The 13,959-nt window shown below is 40.2% G+C and overlaps 2 protein-coding genes across 4 annotated transcripts; one reads left to right on the forward strand and one right to left on the reverse strand.

Annotated features, from left to right (window-relative positions):
- Positions 1–63: 63 nt before the first annotated feature.
- On the forward strand, positions 64–3,960 carry fam177a1 (family with sequence similarity 177 member A1). Of its 3 annotated transcripts, none has more exons than XM_082516980.1 (5): positions 64–194; positions 1,661–1,846; positions 2,330–2,396; positions 2,739–2,836; positions 2,929–3,960. In XM_082516980.1, the coding sequence occupies exons 1-5, from the start codon at positions 126–128 to the stop codon at positions 3,151–3,153; spliced, it is 645 nt and encodes a 214-aa protein (XP_082373106.1). In that variant the 5' UTR covers positions 64–125; the 3' UTR covers positions 3,154–3,960. The 3 variants fall into 3 exon arrangements, with proteins under 3 accessions (XP_082373106.1, XP_082373108.1, XP_082373107.1); XM_082516982.1 differs by having other exon boundaries at positions 143–194; positions 1,644–1,846; XM_082516981.1 differs by lacking the exon at positions 64–194 and adding an exon at positions 201–1,484 and having other exon boundaries at positions 1,644–1,846.
- Positions 3,961–6,199: 2,239 nt separating this feature from the next.
- Positions 6,200–13,892, reverse strand: ppp2r3c (protein phosphatase 2, regulatory subunit B'', gamma). The gene is made up of 13 exons (XM_082516716.1): positions 13,533–13,892; positions 13,268–13,392; positions 12,906–13,010; positions 12,703–12,815; positions 11,882–11,979; positions 11,447–11,517; positions 11,215–11,347; positions 8,745–8,800; positions 8,526–8,601; positions 8,204–8,340; positions 7,337–7,474; positions 7,158–7,217; positions 6,200–7,079 (listed from the first exon to the last, which is right to left on the reverse strand). The coding sequence occupies exons 1-13, from the start codon at positions 13,597–13,599 to the stop codon at positions 6,870–6,872; spliced, it is 1,389 nt and encodes a 462-aa protein (XP_082372842.1). The 5' UTR covers positions 13,600–13,892; the 3' UTR covers positions 6,200–6,869.
- Positions 13,893–13,959: the final 67 nt, after the last annotated feature.

The raw sequence follows: 13,959 nt of genomic DNA on the forward strand, positions 1-13,959 counted from the left end.
AACAATTAAAATGTACCTTTAATGTTGTAAAACATTTATTATGAAGCAATCAGAAAGGAAATTTGTTCTTCCTGACGATAATAGGAAGTAGCCCTCAGAAACACGGTGAGGTGTAAGTAGGTGTAATGGCAGATTTGTCGTTGTATTTGGCGAATGTCAATGTTACATTGGGACAAACTATGGAAACTGAAAAGGTTAGTTGATGCTATTAAAATGTTTACTATTTTCTCTTTATGTGACAGCTCATATAAAGATTTGTAGTATTAATAGTTAACTACTTCCTTAGCAACGAAGCTAACGGGCAACAAAAACAAAGCAACTGAAGTCACTTAAACTCTCTAACCAGTACTTTGATGTCGCGAGTTGTATTTTGTGTGCAGTCAGCTCTTAGAAAAACACATTAGACCACTTTTATTTTTGTACCTGTAAGGGTTTTATATAAACAGCAATTTAAAGCCCGATGAGTGCTGGATTTTAGGAAAAGAAGATACTGATATTGTTGTCAATATTTTTACATACATCCCCACTAATCCCAAAAATGTGATTCTGTTCATCTGGACGTATCGTTTTCGATACTCATCCAAGTGACTTCTTCAGTCTCAGAATCACAGAATCAGCTTTTTGGGATTTCCTTACCTGGATGATTGAGCATGCATCATGACATCCCCACTAATGTTTGGTTAAATGTCCCTTAGTAAGTTGCACCTTGACCAGATGCTTTTGTTAGTCATAAACAAGCTTCTTGCATAATTTGTTGGATATTTGACCACTCATCTTGGAAAAATTAGTAGAGTTCATTTAAATTGGTTGGTTTCTTGGCACAGACCTGGCTTTTAAACATTGTTCCCAAAGTTTCAAGGAGTTTAGGTCAGAGCTTTGGGAGGGCTATTCCCATTCCGAACCCAGTTTATATGTGGTTTGGGTGTCATTCTCCATCTTTGTCCACATTTCAACTGTTGATTTGAGGTCAAGTTGAAGAATTTGGAGGTAGTCCAAATGTACCAGTACCACTAGCAGCAAAATGGTCACATCACTATCATCCTTCACTGGCTACCTGTTGGATATAAAATACATTTTAAAATTATATAAATTACTTTTAAATCAAATTCCAGGCCTCAATCCTACTTTATGAACTGATCTGCTACCTGTTTTTTACATTAGGCCTGAAATTGAGCATTTTCTACTCTAATAAAAGCTTTTACTTCTGTAAATTCTTCTATTCAATTCAATTCAATTTTATTTATATAGCGCCAAATCACAACATAAGTCGCCTCAAGGCGCTTCATAGATACAGAGAAAAACCCAACAATCATATGACCCCCTATGAGCAAGCACTTTGGCGACAGTGGGAAGGAAAAACTCCCTTTTAACAGGAAGAAACCTCCAGCAGAACCAGGCTCAGGGAGGGGCGGCCATCTGCTGCGACCGGTTGGGGTGAGAGAAGGAAGACAGGATAAAAGACATGCTGTGGAAGAGAGACAGAGGTTAATAACAGATATGATTCGATGCAGAGAGGTCTATTAATACATAGTGAGTGAGAAAGGTGACTGGAAAGGAAAAACTCAATGCATCATGGGAATCCCTCGGCAGCCTATCAATTCTTTATTGACTTATATATGTGTTTTATTAAAAATATCATACAGTTTCAAATTATCACCAGAGTACAGGAGGGGAAGCAGAATTTGATACTGTGGAGATGGGGGACCCCGTGGGAACGCCAAGGAAGGTGAAGGTTCCTCGCAGAACCATTTACTTTGCCAATGGAGAGACCATGGAGGAGTACAGCACTGATGAAGAGGAGGAAGAGGAGCAGACTGCAAAGAAAGAAGTTATTTCTGTAGACCCGGTATGCTATTGGCACAGCAAGAGTCGAATAACAACAATCAATTAGGTTTTTCAAGGATTTTTGAGCCCGTAGTTTGAGTTTTTAAGTCCCACAGCTGAAGTGTACAGCTTCCTGGTGAACACAGTAGACCAGCAGGTTAAGATACAAAACTGAGCAACTATATTATGTTTCAGTCATTTGGAACTGCAGTGTTTCTTTATACTTCTTTGTGTTTCCAAATATAGAGGAAGAAAGTTGAGCTTATATTGAAGGGAAATTCAGCTAATATTGTTTGTTCCAGTCAGAGGATGAACTCAGTTGGAAGGCCCAGTATGAGATACTATACAGATTGTTATGACTTGTGAATACTAATATAGTCCAAGAAGAAAAAGATGCACCTGAAACACTGATACACATAATACGTGCAGTTTTAAAATGTTTCAACATGCTTCTTGAGATTTATTTATTTTTTAATCATATCTCATGTCCACTTGCCCGTTTTAGTCCAAACTGACCTGGGGTCCTTACTTCTGGTTCCAAATGTGGAGGATGGCCACCTCCACTGTATCAGGTAAAACTCTACATTGTAAAATTACTCATAAAACACCAGCCGTTGCAGGCTGAAAATACATTCTAATACCAGAGAAATTTAAATAAAAGTAGAAAATGGAAGCTAGAAGGTTTGCCTGGTGTCATCGCTACATTAAGGCTCTTTAGAGCCTTTCAGGGAGTTTTAAAAATAGCTTTTTGAAGTGGGAATATCAGGAAATGTTATAAATACTTTAGAAAACCTGAAATGAAATGCATATTTCACAAATTGTTTTATAATTATTGTATTTTAAACATTTTTTTAAGTGTTTAGAAGATGTCTCTAATTTGTGGGTTTTTTGGTTTTGTTTTGTTTTTTTTGCAGTATGTGACTACATGGGAGAGAAACTGGCCTCTCTCTTTGGCATCACTACACCTAAGTACCAGTATGCCATAGATGAGTACTACCGTATAAAGAAAGAGGTACAACACCATGTCACAGCTTAAAAGCTGCTTACTCAAACGGAGGAGCAAAAACATTAACATTAATCTGGCTCACTGTTGCTTTCCTGCAGGAGGAGGAAGAGGAGGAGGAGAATCGTCTGGCAGAGGAGGCGGAGCATCGGTTTGGGGAGCAACAGAGAGGCAAGCGGGGCGATCCCACAGCTCCTCGTCTGGCTACGGTGGAGCAGCCTGAGGTGTCTCCGGCCTCCTTTGTTAACATCAGCTTCGAGCTCGAGCCTGAGCCTCCTCTCAGCAACCAAGACCCCAACAGAGTCCCGTCTCCTCTCCCCTCCTGAAGAGTGACGGTGGCAGACAGAAACCTCCAAAACACACACACACTTCTGTTAGCTGACAACCCGTTAATCTACCCAGCTATGTAAACTAATAGTTTTGTTATTTTTTTACATTTTTATTTTATTTTATAAAGGAAGATCTTGGAGTGCAGGGAAACATAAAAAGGGCTGGAGATGGCTGCACTAGCCTGACTTGTGAATGTATATCTGTGTATGGCAGGGACTGATATATGTACTTAGGCTGTTAAACAGGGTCTAGGTTCAGCTCACTTTAAAATGATGAAGTAGATCCTCAAGGCAACAGTCAATTATTAATTACAGACTGGTGTGAAAATCCATCCAGAACTGGACAAAAATAAGAGAGTTGGTCCTACCCCCTCTGCTAAACAGAAACATGTTATGTTATAGTTGTTGCCTCACTGATATGCCAATGAAGAGATTGAGTAGTTTTGCACTCTTATCCAGTTCAGCCTGTCTTTGCTGCACTGTCATCTCTGGTCAGGCTTCAGAAAAAGCCTTAACATGTTTATAGAAGACAAACCGATAGACCTTATATATTAACTTATTCTTATAGGACTGTGTATTAATATTTTGGGTTTTCAAGGTTAGAAGTAGTTACAAAATGAAGACTAAAGCGTTTCAGTACATGTTATATAGTCTGTTAATCAGTCTCTTGGATGTTTATGAGTGAATCGTGACCCTTCGCCTTTGCATGCTTACCTTATTCATACTTGATCTTTCCTGCCGCGGTGTTTTGATTCATAAAAGATGCTCGGTGTAAAAATAAAAAACGTCAAATTTGTGCACATAGCTCTGTTTACACACCTGTGTTGTTTTGGTGTGAGATGCCCAATTTTCGAGGTATCTGATGCAAAGATGTCTGCCTCTCTGACGTTACTGCCGAACCGCCAACCATAACTCTCCAGTTACCCGTGACCAGAGGCTCAAGATAGCGTGAAATGTAAATGCTCTCAGCTGAGCAGTACCAAGCTGGCTGAGCTCAGCTGCACTGTTATTTTCACTGGCGAATGTAGAAAGTACAAAGAAAAAGAGTTCCTAAATGAAACGGCTTGCATTTCATCCTGGGTTTTTAATGTTTTTGTGATTTGATCATCATGAGAGGAGCGTCGTTTTAGTTCTTTATATAAAAGAGAAGGAAGACATTTCTACAGTCTTAAACAGAGCAATTTATAAAAAGCCAGACAGATCAGAGGAGTAATCCAAATGATTTGGGGGTAAACTGGCCCTTTAAGGAGGCACCTGCGCTGTTCACATATAGGCAGCCAGACAGATTATGGACCCAAATGGAAAAACCCAAATCAGGTCATCATGGGCAAAAACGTTTTTTAAAAGTGGAATTTTCAATGTCTTAGAGTAAAACAGATATATTTTCTTCTTCTCATCTGTCTAACAATGCCTCATTTTGGATCCCGCCAATTACTTCCTTGCATCTTTTCTTTACTCATTGCTGTCACATTGTTCATGAAACTCATGCACCACAGGCTTGGAGGTGTGTGCTAAAGACAACAAAGATTTAAATGCCTAAAAGCTAAATTAAAAAAGAATCAGGTCCCAGCTATGAACAAATCGTCCAAATCTCCTGCGTGGACCTAACCAATTTCTTTCATCCAAAAATCTTTACTACTTACAAGTGTTTTAATATATTTAAGCTCTCCATCGTCCACAATGTTTCACCTGTGGCCTCCATAACTGTGATGTTTAGTTATTTATTGACCTGATGCACATTTATTAATTTCTGAACAGCTTGTTTGAGTGTTACATTTCCCCATGCCCTAATGTTTCATTCATTATTTCTGTGCTGCTTAAAGATGAAGTCAGCTGCTTCCCTTTCTTGAGATGTCACAGTAATCAGCTGCGTTTCTATTTTGATGTTATTTACAGCCTCTTTACATAAAATCTAAAACCTTCCGACAGTCAAATCTGACTCTAGCACTAACTGATGCTCTACGCTGGTGTGAACAGTGGCTCGTGTATACTTCAATCTTTGAATGTCCTTGCTTGTGCCAGTCTAAGCCTCTTAGAAATTGTTTTAATCTTCTCTTTGGCTGTGACGTGTGATGGCAGGCTTCAGATCTCAGTTTGCAGAGTAGCAGCGCTTATAGTCAGAATCGGTCCACAAGCAGACTCCAATGAAATGCCAGCGTATCATAGCAAAAGATGTGTACACTTTGCAGTTAAATGTCTTTCACTAAGTATAAAGGATGTTTTTTCACTATGTAAAGCAGGGTAACCTATGCAAAATATTTTCTGATTTAAAGTGAAGCTTTTAATGAATCTTTATATTTCTATATTCTGTGTGTAAATAAAATCTTTAAATAATCAAAAGGGTGTTTTGTTTTGTTTTGAAAATTGTACAGTGTGACTTATTTCTTCTTTTATAGACAGTGCTGTGAAGAACTATCCCTGTGCCTGTGTGAAAAAGTAATTGTCACCTAAACCTGATCACTAGTTCTGCCACTCTTGGCAAGAACTGCAATCAAGTGTTCGTGTAACTGGCATTTCAGACACATTAGAAGGTTTTTAAACAGCCTGTTTAAGGTAATCTCATTCTTATTTAAACCCAGATTATGATTGGGTCACTCCATATTTCTTATTTTGGGTTTTTGAGTCAGTCAGAGGTGGGCTTGCTGGTCTGTTTCAGATCACTGTCATGCCACATAATCTGAGTGCGCTTGAGCTTCAGAGCATGAACTGATGGCTGAGCATTCAAGATTTTCTTGTTTCATCAATTACAGCAAACCAGATGTAACAGGACTGTAAAAGTTCTTTTGTCTCGGCCGGCCACAGAATATTTTCTCTAAAGCCATACTTCATTTTGTCAGACAGGTTATATTTGTCAAATTAACAGGTAATTTGTAATCAGGCCTGGGTGTGACGAATAACATTGAACTCAGCTTTGAAAAAAAGAAATTGTGATTAATTCATGGTTAACATCACGACAAATATGCAGCAACTGTGTGATGCTGTCATGTCAGCATGGAATGTTTCCAGCATCTTGTTGAATCTACACCACAGAGAATTACAGCAGTTCTGAAGGGAAAAGGGGTCCATTTATCATTTAATGTTTAATTTTACAAAAATTTACAAAAACATTAGTTCTAAAGAAAATCATAATTTAAAGTAGAAATTTAAAGGAGCATTTTTCACAAAACGTACAAAGGAAATCCAGTAAAAACAAAAAAAGAGCCCACATGTAAATCAGAGGGAGTTACTACGAAGCTAATTTAATGAGCCAGCAGGTCTTTAACGGAGGATGCCAAAATTAAATGTAAACAAGCTACTCGATGTAAATTAACTGTCAATTAAAGAGAACAAATTATTACCAGGTGTTAGTAAAGCTGTGCTTATTTACCATTTTATAATATTTCCTTTTGATTTTTTAAATTTACTCCTATTCAATTTTATTCCCATTTGAACATTTTAAATTTTGTGAGGAAGAAGAAGCAGCAGCTTCCTCACAGGACCAGATGAAGAAAGCTATATTGAATTACCTTCGTAGTAAACCCACCTAGATTTCACAGGTAGGAGAAAAGATCAGTATTTACACAAAGATCAGCATTTGCACATTCCTCCTTTTTCCTTCAGAGTCTTCCAGCCTTCGAGGCCTTCACATGTGTGCGGGTGAGAAGGGTCAATGTCCTGCCATTTTTTGGGAGTAAAACATCAAATTCTCTTTACGTTTCAACCCCGAAACATCTTCATGTATCGTCAAAGTCAGCCATGCTGCTCCCGCCAACCCCGCCGCTGTCACTGTCGTTGGCGACCAGCACTTCTCTGTTCTCATAGGTCCAGAAACCGTTGAGGTCAATCAGGATGCTGACCACTGTGTCGCCCTGACAGCTGTTCACCAGGTCCTGCAGTGTGATCTTGAAGGGGTCTTTAGGCTTCACCATGTCAAAGATCTCATCCTAAAGAGAGAATTAAATGTTCAAAAATATCGCCCACGGCCATTACGGCCACATAAGGTGCTGTTTGTCTGTATGTACCTTTACATCCTGGAAGGAGACCGGCTCCTGTCCGTGCAGCTTGATCTGTTCCTGAATGGCCTGAAGAGAAAAAAAAAAACTGCTGAAAAATGATCAAGAAAGACTGAATGAAAAAAAACAAACAAACTGCTGAATCAATCCTTTTGATTTCGTTTCACGGAAGCGTGTGCAGCCGATACCCTAAAGAAGTAGTTGAGGGAGAAGACGTTGAGGTGTCCTTGATTCTCCATGTCCAAAAGTTTAAAGATGTACTGTAAAGCTGCTGGCTCCTTCCTGTTCTCCAGAGCCAAAACAAAGTCTAAATAGGTCTTATAGTCCTGGAAAAGAGAAGGAGAAACATTCATGTCAGACAAATATTGAAATATTTAAACCACAGGAATGATGTTTTGGGAAGTAACACGTTGGTTTTTGGAGCCATATTTGGACAAGAGGGTGGAGTGAAGTTATGAGCTACTGCTTAGCCAGTCTGGTTAGATATTTGCTGATTAGTGCTAAATAGCAAACTAATAAAATACTTGGATAGTCTGTTAATACAGTAAACTGCACAGTGAGGCAAATTATTCATCAGTGCATTTAAAATGATTCAAAAAGGAACCACAGCACAAAATAGGTCCAGTTCAGTAACGAGAGCCAAAGAATAAAAACAGCATGTGAATAAGCCCAGCTTCAATTTGATGCAGTGAATCTTCAGCTCTATAACAACTGAGGTAATGAGGAAAAGAGGTACAAAGTTTTAAAGCGTTAATCATCCCTGTAAAGTATTTACAGACCTATAGAGGCTGTAAATATGCTTATTTTAATGTAAAGTTAGGCATTTAAACATGGGAGCCGTGGCCAGTATAGTAGATTTATAGCGACTGCTTTTAGACGTGCATGTGTGTTAGCTGCCTGAGGAGATCACACAGAGTTCACTCAGTCAGCAGCTCAGGATGAAATCTGTTTGCTTGAAGATGTGTGAGAAAGTCCTCACAGTCACCTGATCTCACCACCAAAAACATCTCTGCCACAGCAGTCAATACTCCAGCGGTTAATGTTATGGACCGTACCATTTCACCCTCGTAGGTAAGGCACTCCTGAAAGACTCTATCCAAAAACACAGAGGTGAGTGTGGCCGTGCCGTAACGTGAAAGCTCCTCTTTGCTCAACATGCCGTTGTGGTCCTTATCCAGGTTCAGGTACTGGCCTGCACAATTTAAAAACACAGATGTAAGCAACAGTACAGGGCACTGATACACAGACACATGCCACACAGAGCACTCCAACTTCACTGACCCAAAATTGGGCCTTTCACCAACATTCCTCTAAATACAGAGGAATACAATTACCACCGGTATCCTGCTGTGCAGATGTGTCCAGATGTTATCTCACCATAGACTCGGAGAGCCGACGGGGCCGAGAACCAGTTGGAGTCCTGACTCTCCTTAGACAACTCCTCGTCTCTCAGCTGGTGACAGAGAAAGGAGAAAAAGGATGATATCAATAAGAGGAAGAGTTGCTTAGGGTTCAATGTGAACATCCTATTGTTATTGGCATCCTATAACAGACTGTGTGTGATCAAGCAAGGAAAAATAAATAAATAAAAAATACCTCCAATAAGTCATCCAGAAAACTGCAGGCCAGGATGTCTTGGATTTTAATCTTTCCTGGAGAAAAGTAAGATAACTTAAAACAAAACAACAACAAAAAACCCACCAAACCAAAAAACCAACACCTCCACAAAAAATTCAAATTCAAATTTTATTTGTCACACACACACAACCATACACAGTATGACATGGGGGTGAAATGCTTGTAGCTGTACAATGCCCGACCATTAAATGACAGAAGAAAAGTTTTACAATATTTACAATTTACTACAAAAATTTACAAATTAACTTAGGAATTTACAGTAAAGAATGTGCAAATAGCAGAAGAGATTATAAAGATAAGGATTATAAATTATAGGAATTATAGGAAATGTGTGGTGGTGCGTGTGGTGACGTGTGTGAGAGTCCAGTCTTATAGTGACGTGTTTGGGAGAGTCCAGTCCTACACCTGGTTCAGGGCCCGAATAGTCTGGGGGAAGAAGCTCCTCCTCATTCTCTCTGTTTTGGCCTTAAGGGAGCGGAAGCGCTTCCCAGACCTCAACAGTGAGTCCATTGTTGGGATGGGAGAGGTCCATCATAATCTTCCTAGCTTTGGACTTGCACCGCTTGGTGTAGATGGACAGCAGGTCAGGGAGCTCTGATTGAATGATGCGTTCTGCCGAGCGCACCACCCTTTGCAGATCTCGTCTGTCCTGCTTGGTGCTGTTCCCAAACCAGGTGCAGATGTTTGACGTCAGGACGCTCTCGATGGTGCAGGAGTAGAAGTTCTTGAGCACCTTCAGTGGCAGATGGAAGTCTCTAAGTCTTCTGAGGAAGAAGAGACGCTGACGGGCTTTCTTAACCAGGGTGTTGATGTGACAGGACCATGACAGGTCCTGAGTGATGTGGACACCCAGGTATCGGAAACTGTCCACTCTCTCCACTGGCGTGCCACTGATGATGAGGGGTTTGTAATTCCTCGCCTGCTTTGTAGTGAAGTCCACGATCAGCTCCTTAGTCTTGCTGATGTTTAGGAGGAGGTTATTCTCCTGGCACCAGGTCTCCAGGTTCCTAATCTCCTCCAGGTAGGCCGTCTCGATGTTGTCGGAGATCAGGCCCACAACAGCAGTGTCGTCAGCAAACTTGACAATGGAGGTGGTGTCGGATGTGGCAACACAGTCATAAGTGTACAGTGAGTACAGCAGGGGGCTTAAAACACAGCCCTGAGGCACTCCAGTCAGTGCTGAGTGAGATGGAGGGGGAGACTTGTTTTCCCACCCTCACTGATTGGGGTCTGTCTGTGAGGAAGTTGAGGATCCACTGACACAGTGATGAGCTGAGTCCTAGATCCGTCAACTTGGTGAAAAGCTTAGAGGGAATTATTGTGTTGAATGCTGAACTGTAGTCCACGAACAGCATCCTAACATAATTCCCTCTGCCAGTGTCCAGGTGACTCAGGGATGTGTGGAGCAGGTGAGATATGGCATCGTCTGTGGAACGATTAGTCCGGTAAGCAAACTGAAGTGAGTCGATGGTGGGAGGAAGTGAAGAAGTGAAGCCACAAATATTATGTGTGATAACCAAAATCAACCTTTTCTACACTCCTAACACAACCTAAACACAGGAAACATGGCAAATAGCTCCATATAAAGATCAAAATGATTATTTTTCCTTATGTCTTGCGTATTGTAATTATTATTGTAATAACTGCAAAGCTGCAATAAGTTAGTCCTTACAGTGACCATCAGGCTCTGGTTTCAGAAATTTAGGGTTAACAAATTTTTACTTTAAACTGAGATTAAACTTCAGCTGATCTTATATAATTAATGAGCTGTAAGATGACTGGTATAAAATAAAAATTCCATCTGTGACAGGCATTTTCTTCTCAGTGTGACTGTGACAGTGACCCCACCCTGACAAATGACAGATCACAGACTTTTACATACCTAAAGCATCACACAGAGCAGTTTTATTTAAACACTGTTTTTTACAGTAATGTAAGGCAAATGTTTCAGTGCAGGGAAACTGACTGCAAACCTAACGGCTGCGTTACAGCAGCCTACAGATTTTATTCTGAGGAGATAATAATATTTTCTTTTCATTTCCAGATGACAGATTGATTATAAATGTTAAACAAAAGACATTAATCACTGATGCATAAATGGAGGAAATGAGTCAGCTGCTGCAGATACAGCTGGAGGGGAGGAGGCAGAAAGAAATCCTGCCAAGCAAGCAGGTTAGGCTCAGAGAGTTACTCAGACTTAAATCCAGAGTTTTCCTTATTTCAGGTTTAGCAAACCAACTCTGTCTTGCTCTATAATCTTTCAGCACTTGTCCTGGCTCATGCAAGTGTCTGTTATATGTCATATGTAGCACCATGGTCTTGGAGGAATGTTGTGTACTGTACCACTGCACATGGCTTAAATGACATTAAAGCCACTTGACTTGACTTGCATGGTAATATGCCACGTTCTTATGGGGTTTACTCTCACCTGTTCGGAGTGGGTCGAGGAAGAAGAAGAACTTGCGGACAGCGGTGCAGACGTAGAAAGAGTAGAAGGACTTCTCCAAGCCGTCCAGCTGAGGCAGAGTGGGGATCAGCTCCAGGATGTAATTTTCTAGATCCTACAAAGAATCAGAAGAATTACCATTTTGCTGCATTTATATTTTCACTTGAGATAAAACTATTTTGTTTTGTTTTAAAGTCACTTGAGCTGAACTTACCGACTCTCTGAGGTACCCCTGTCCAGCCACATCATACAGACTCAGGCCTATCCGGGTCTGATGCAGCCACACTGGATGTAGATGAGAAGGAACAGAAAACAGAAGGGTAAGTGAAAACTTTTTAATTTGCAATATTATTGTAGTATTTCTGAGCCCGCAACAGGATAGTTACAGTGGTGAAAAACACAAAAGAAACAATCTAAACCTAAAATCTTTTTTTTTTCCTTTCAGTAACTTAAAGCATAGTTTCAATAGCAAATTTGCACCAGCTTATTTTCTATGGCACAGAGTAACAGAAACAAGCATTAGTACTATGGATGTTTGATTGCATTTTGTGTTATATCCTCATCTTGGATAGGTGGTTGGTGAAAAGAATTTACGGTATATTGTTTAGGAGGCTCTGTGGAAACAAAGCAGAGGAAAAAAGGTCCAAACCTTTCCTCATGACATAGTTGAAGAACTGCATGATGGAGATCCGCCCGTAAGGGTCACTGTGCAGCAGCTTGGCGTAAACTCTGGCTGTGAAGAATTTTCTGAAAGTAAGAAAGAAAAGAAAACAATTAAAACTTTACTCAAACATATTAATGGCTTCACGTCAAAATCTGTTTTCGCTTAACACAATCTTTCTGCTTCAGGCTCTGAGCGCGCTCACATTAAAGGTCACTCTTTCGAATACGGGACTCGAAAGAGTCCCGTATTCTTATTTTTCATCACAAATTTTCCCAAGTTCAGTAATTTGGATGCCTGCTGCCTTCGTTAGATGAGGTAGCTGTTTCTTAAGGACCAATTACCCATGGACACCGTGATAGACATATAATGTAGCACCAAAAGTTGATAGGGCAGACATTTAAATGAAACAGTGATTGGGTTAAGGTTATCAAGATTGACCAGAGTGGCTGATGCACACCCTGGAGGGACACCTACATGGGTTTTGGGCCTGATAAATACCTGGAGGGTCAGTGATTGTTTACATGTATTACCGGTAGCTCTAGAATTGCCTAATAATACATGCACAATCTGCGTGCACTTAGACCCACATGACTTAAACTTTGATGGGAGCATAGACTACTAACTATTACTACTACTAACTACATTTCCCATAGGTGTTTTGATATGCTGTTGATCAAGCCTAAGGGAAATGCTTTTTACTGATTCAACATCCTCTGTGATCAATATCTAACAATTAGACTGAATACGTCCAGCAGTGTAATACAGACTTAAATGAATTTTAGGGTTGAGAACTTGTTATCACTCACTTGCACTTGCTCCCAGCCTTTTCCCCCACCTCCAGGTACGCTTCATAGTTGATCATGGCCTCTTCTCCAGTCAGTGGAGGCACCTGGTGCTTATCGAGCAGAAACCACAAATTCTGCAGAAAATAAAAGGAAACATAAGAAAAAACAAAGTTTGTGTTGCTTTACCTGCAGAAGAAGCAATGATATATTTGTGTGCGTTTTACCTGCAGTTCCTCATTATCAAGCAGCTCTCTGCTCTTCCTCTGGAGAAAGACAGCTCTGGATTCCTCTCTTAATTTCTGAAGCAATACTTCATCTTCTGCTGGCAGCTGCAGAAAAAAACCCAACATCTAGTGGCCATGTCCAAGCAACTACGCACAAGTTAAATAATTAGCATCACACTTTCCTCTCTTACCACTAATTAAATGATTAAATTGACTGGATGTAAAGGTCTGAATACAACTGTGTGTGAACTGTAACGTTTGCTTCTGGATGGCGTATGTAGACATTGGAAAGAAAATAGTTCCAAAACTAAGGTTTTTGTTTGACTTTTACAGATTTCATATGTATTGAACTGATTTGATACCCTGTAGTAGAACCGTGGGATGGTCTTGTAGGAGCTGCCGCTGTTGCTTCCTCCTTTCCACTCGGTGTAATATTTGGAGAAAAGCTCCGTTTCTTCTGATTTATTTTCCTCTTCGCTCTTCTCGTCTTTGCCGGAGAAAAACACAATATAAAAACCAACTTAAATATGAACTATCCGGCAAAAGAACACTCTTATTAGTTAACTGATTACAAATCGATAGTGTACATTCAAGTTAGCCAGCTAAACACAGTTTACATTGTTTTACCTCTTTTGGAGTTTGCTAACCTCCTCTTAAGAATATCCGCCCAGTTAGGCTGCTGTTCGGTAGCCATCTCTGCTCCGGAGACAAGCTAACAGTGAGATTTCTTCATTTTAATAACGAATCTCCACTTGTAGTAAAAAATAGCCGTGCTACCCAAACAACATCAAGCTAATAGCTGTAAAGGGAACTTTTTTTCGGTCGGTGCTTTTCAAAATAAAAGAGTAACGAGAAAGAAATGAATTTCCACCTCTTCAACCTGCTCCCTGTTAGTCCACACAGCGACTACTGCCTGACTTCAACCCGTTCATCGCCATCGCAAACAAGGAGAGACTCAATACTTATGCCGATTTAATCTCATATCTCCACAGTATGGCTCATTATCACTATTAACTCTATCACTCTGCATTTACTCCAGCTCTGCACATCGCCT

The sequence above is a fragment of the Aulonocara stuartgranti genome, assembly GCF_965226115.1.
Source record: "Aulonocara stuartgranti genome assembly, chromosome: 19".
Taxonomy (NCBI): Eukaryota; Metazoa; Chordata; class Actinopteri; order Cichliformes; family Cichlidae; genus Aulonocara; species Aulonocara stuartgranti.

Excerpts from the sequence above, each read along its gene's own strand:
- fam177a1 (XM_082516980.1), top strand. The coding sequence starts at position 126 with ATGGCAGATTTGTCGTTGTATTTGGCGAATGTCAATGTTACATTGGGA. Across the intron at positions 2,397-2,738 it reads GGCCACCTCCACTGTATCAG|TATGTGACTACATGGGAGAG; the intron begins GTAAAACTCTAC and ends TTTTTTTTGCAG. Across the intron at positions 2,837-2,928 it reads ACTACCGTATAAAGAAAGAG|GAGGAGGAAGAGGAGGAGGA; the intron begins GTACAACACCAT and ends GCTTTCCTGCAG.
- ppp2r3c (XM_082516716.1), bottom strand. The coding sequence starts at position 13,599 with ATGGCTACCGAACAGCAGCCTAACTGGGCGGATATTCTTAAGAGGAGG. Across the intron at positions 12,816-12,905 it reads TTGATAATGAGGAACTGCAG|AATTTGTGGTTTCTGCTCGA; the intron begins GTAAAACGCACA and ends TATTTTCTGCAG. Across the intron at positions 8,602-8,744 it reads TTCTGGATGACTTATTGGAG|CTGAGAGACGAGGAGTTGTC; the intron begins GTATTTTTTATT and ends CTCTGTCACCAG.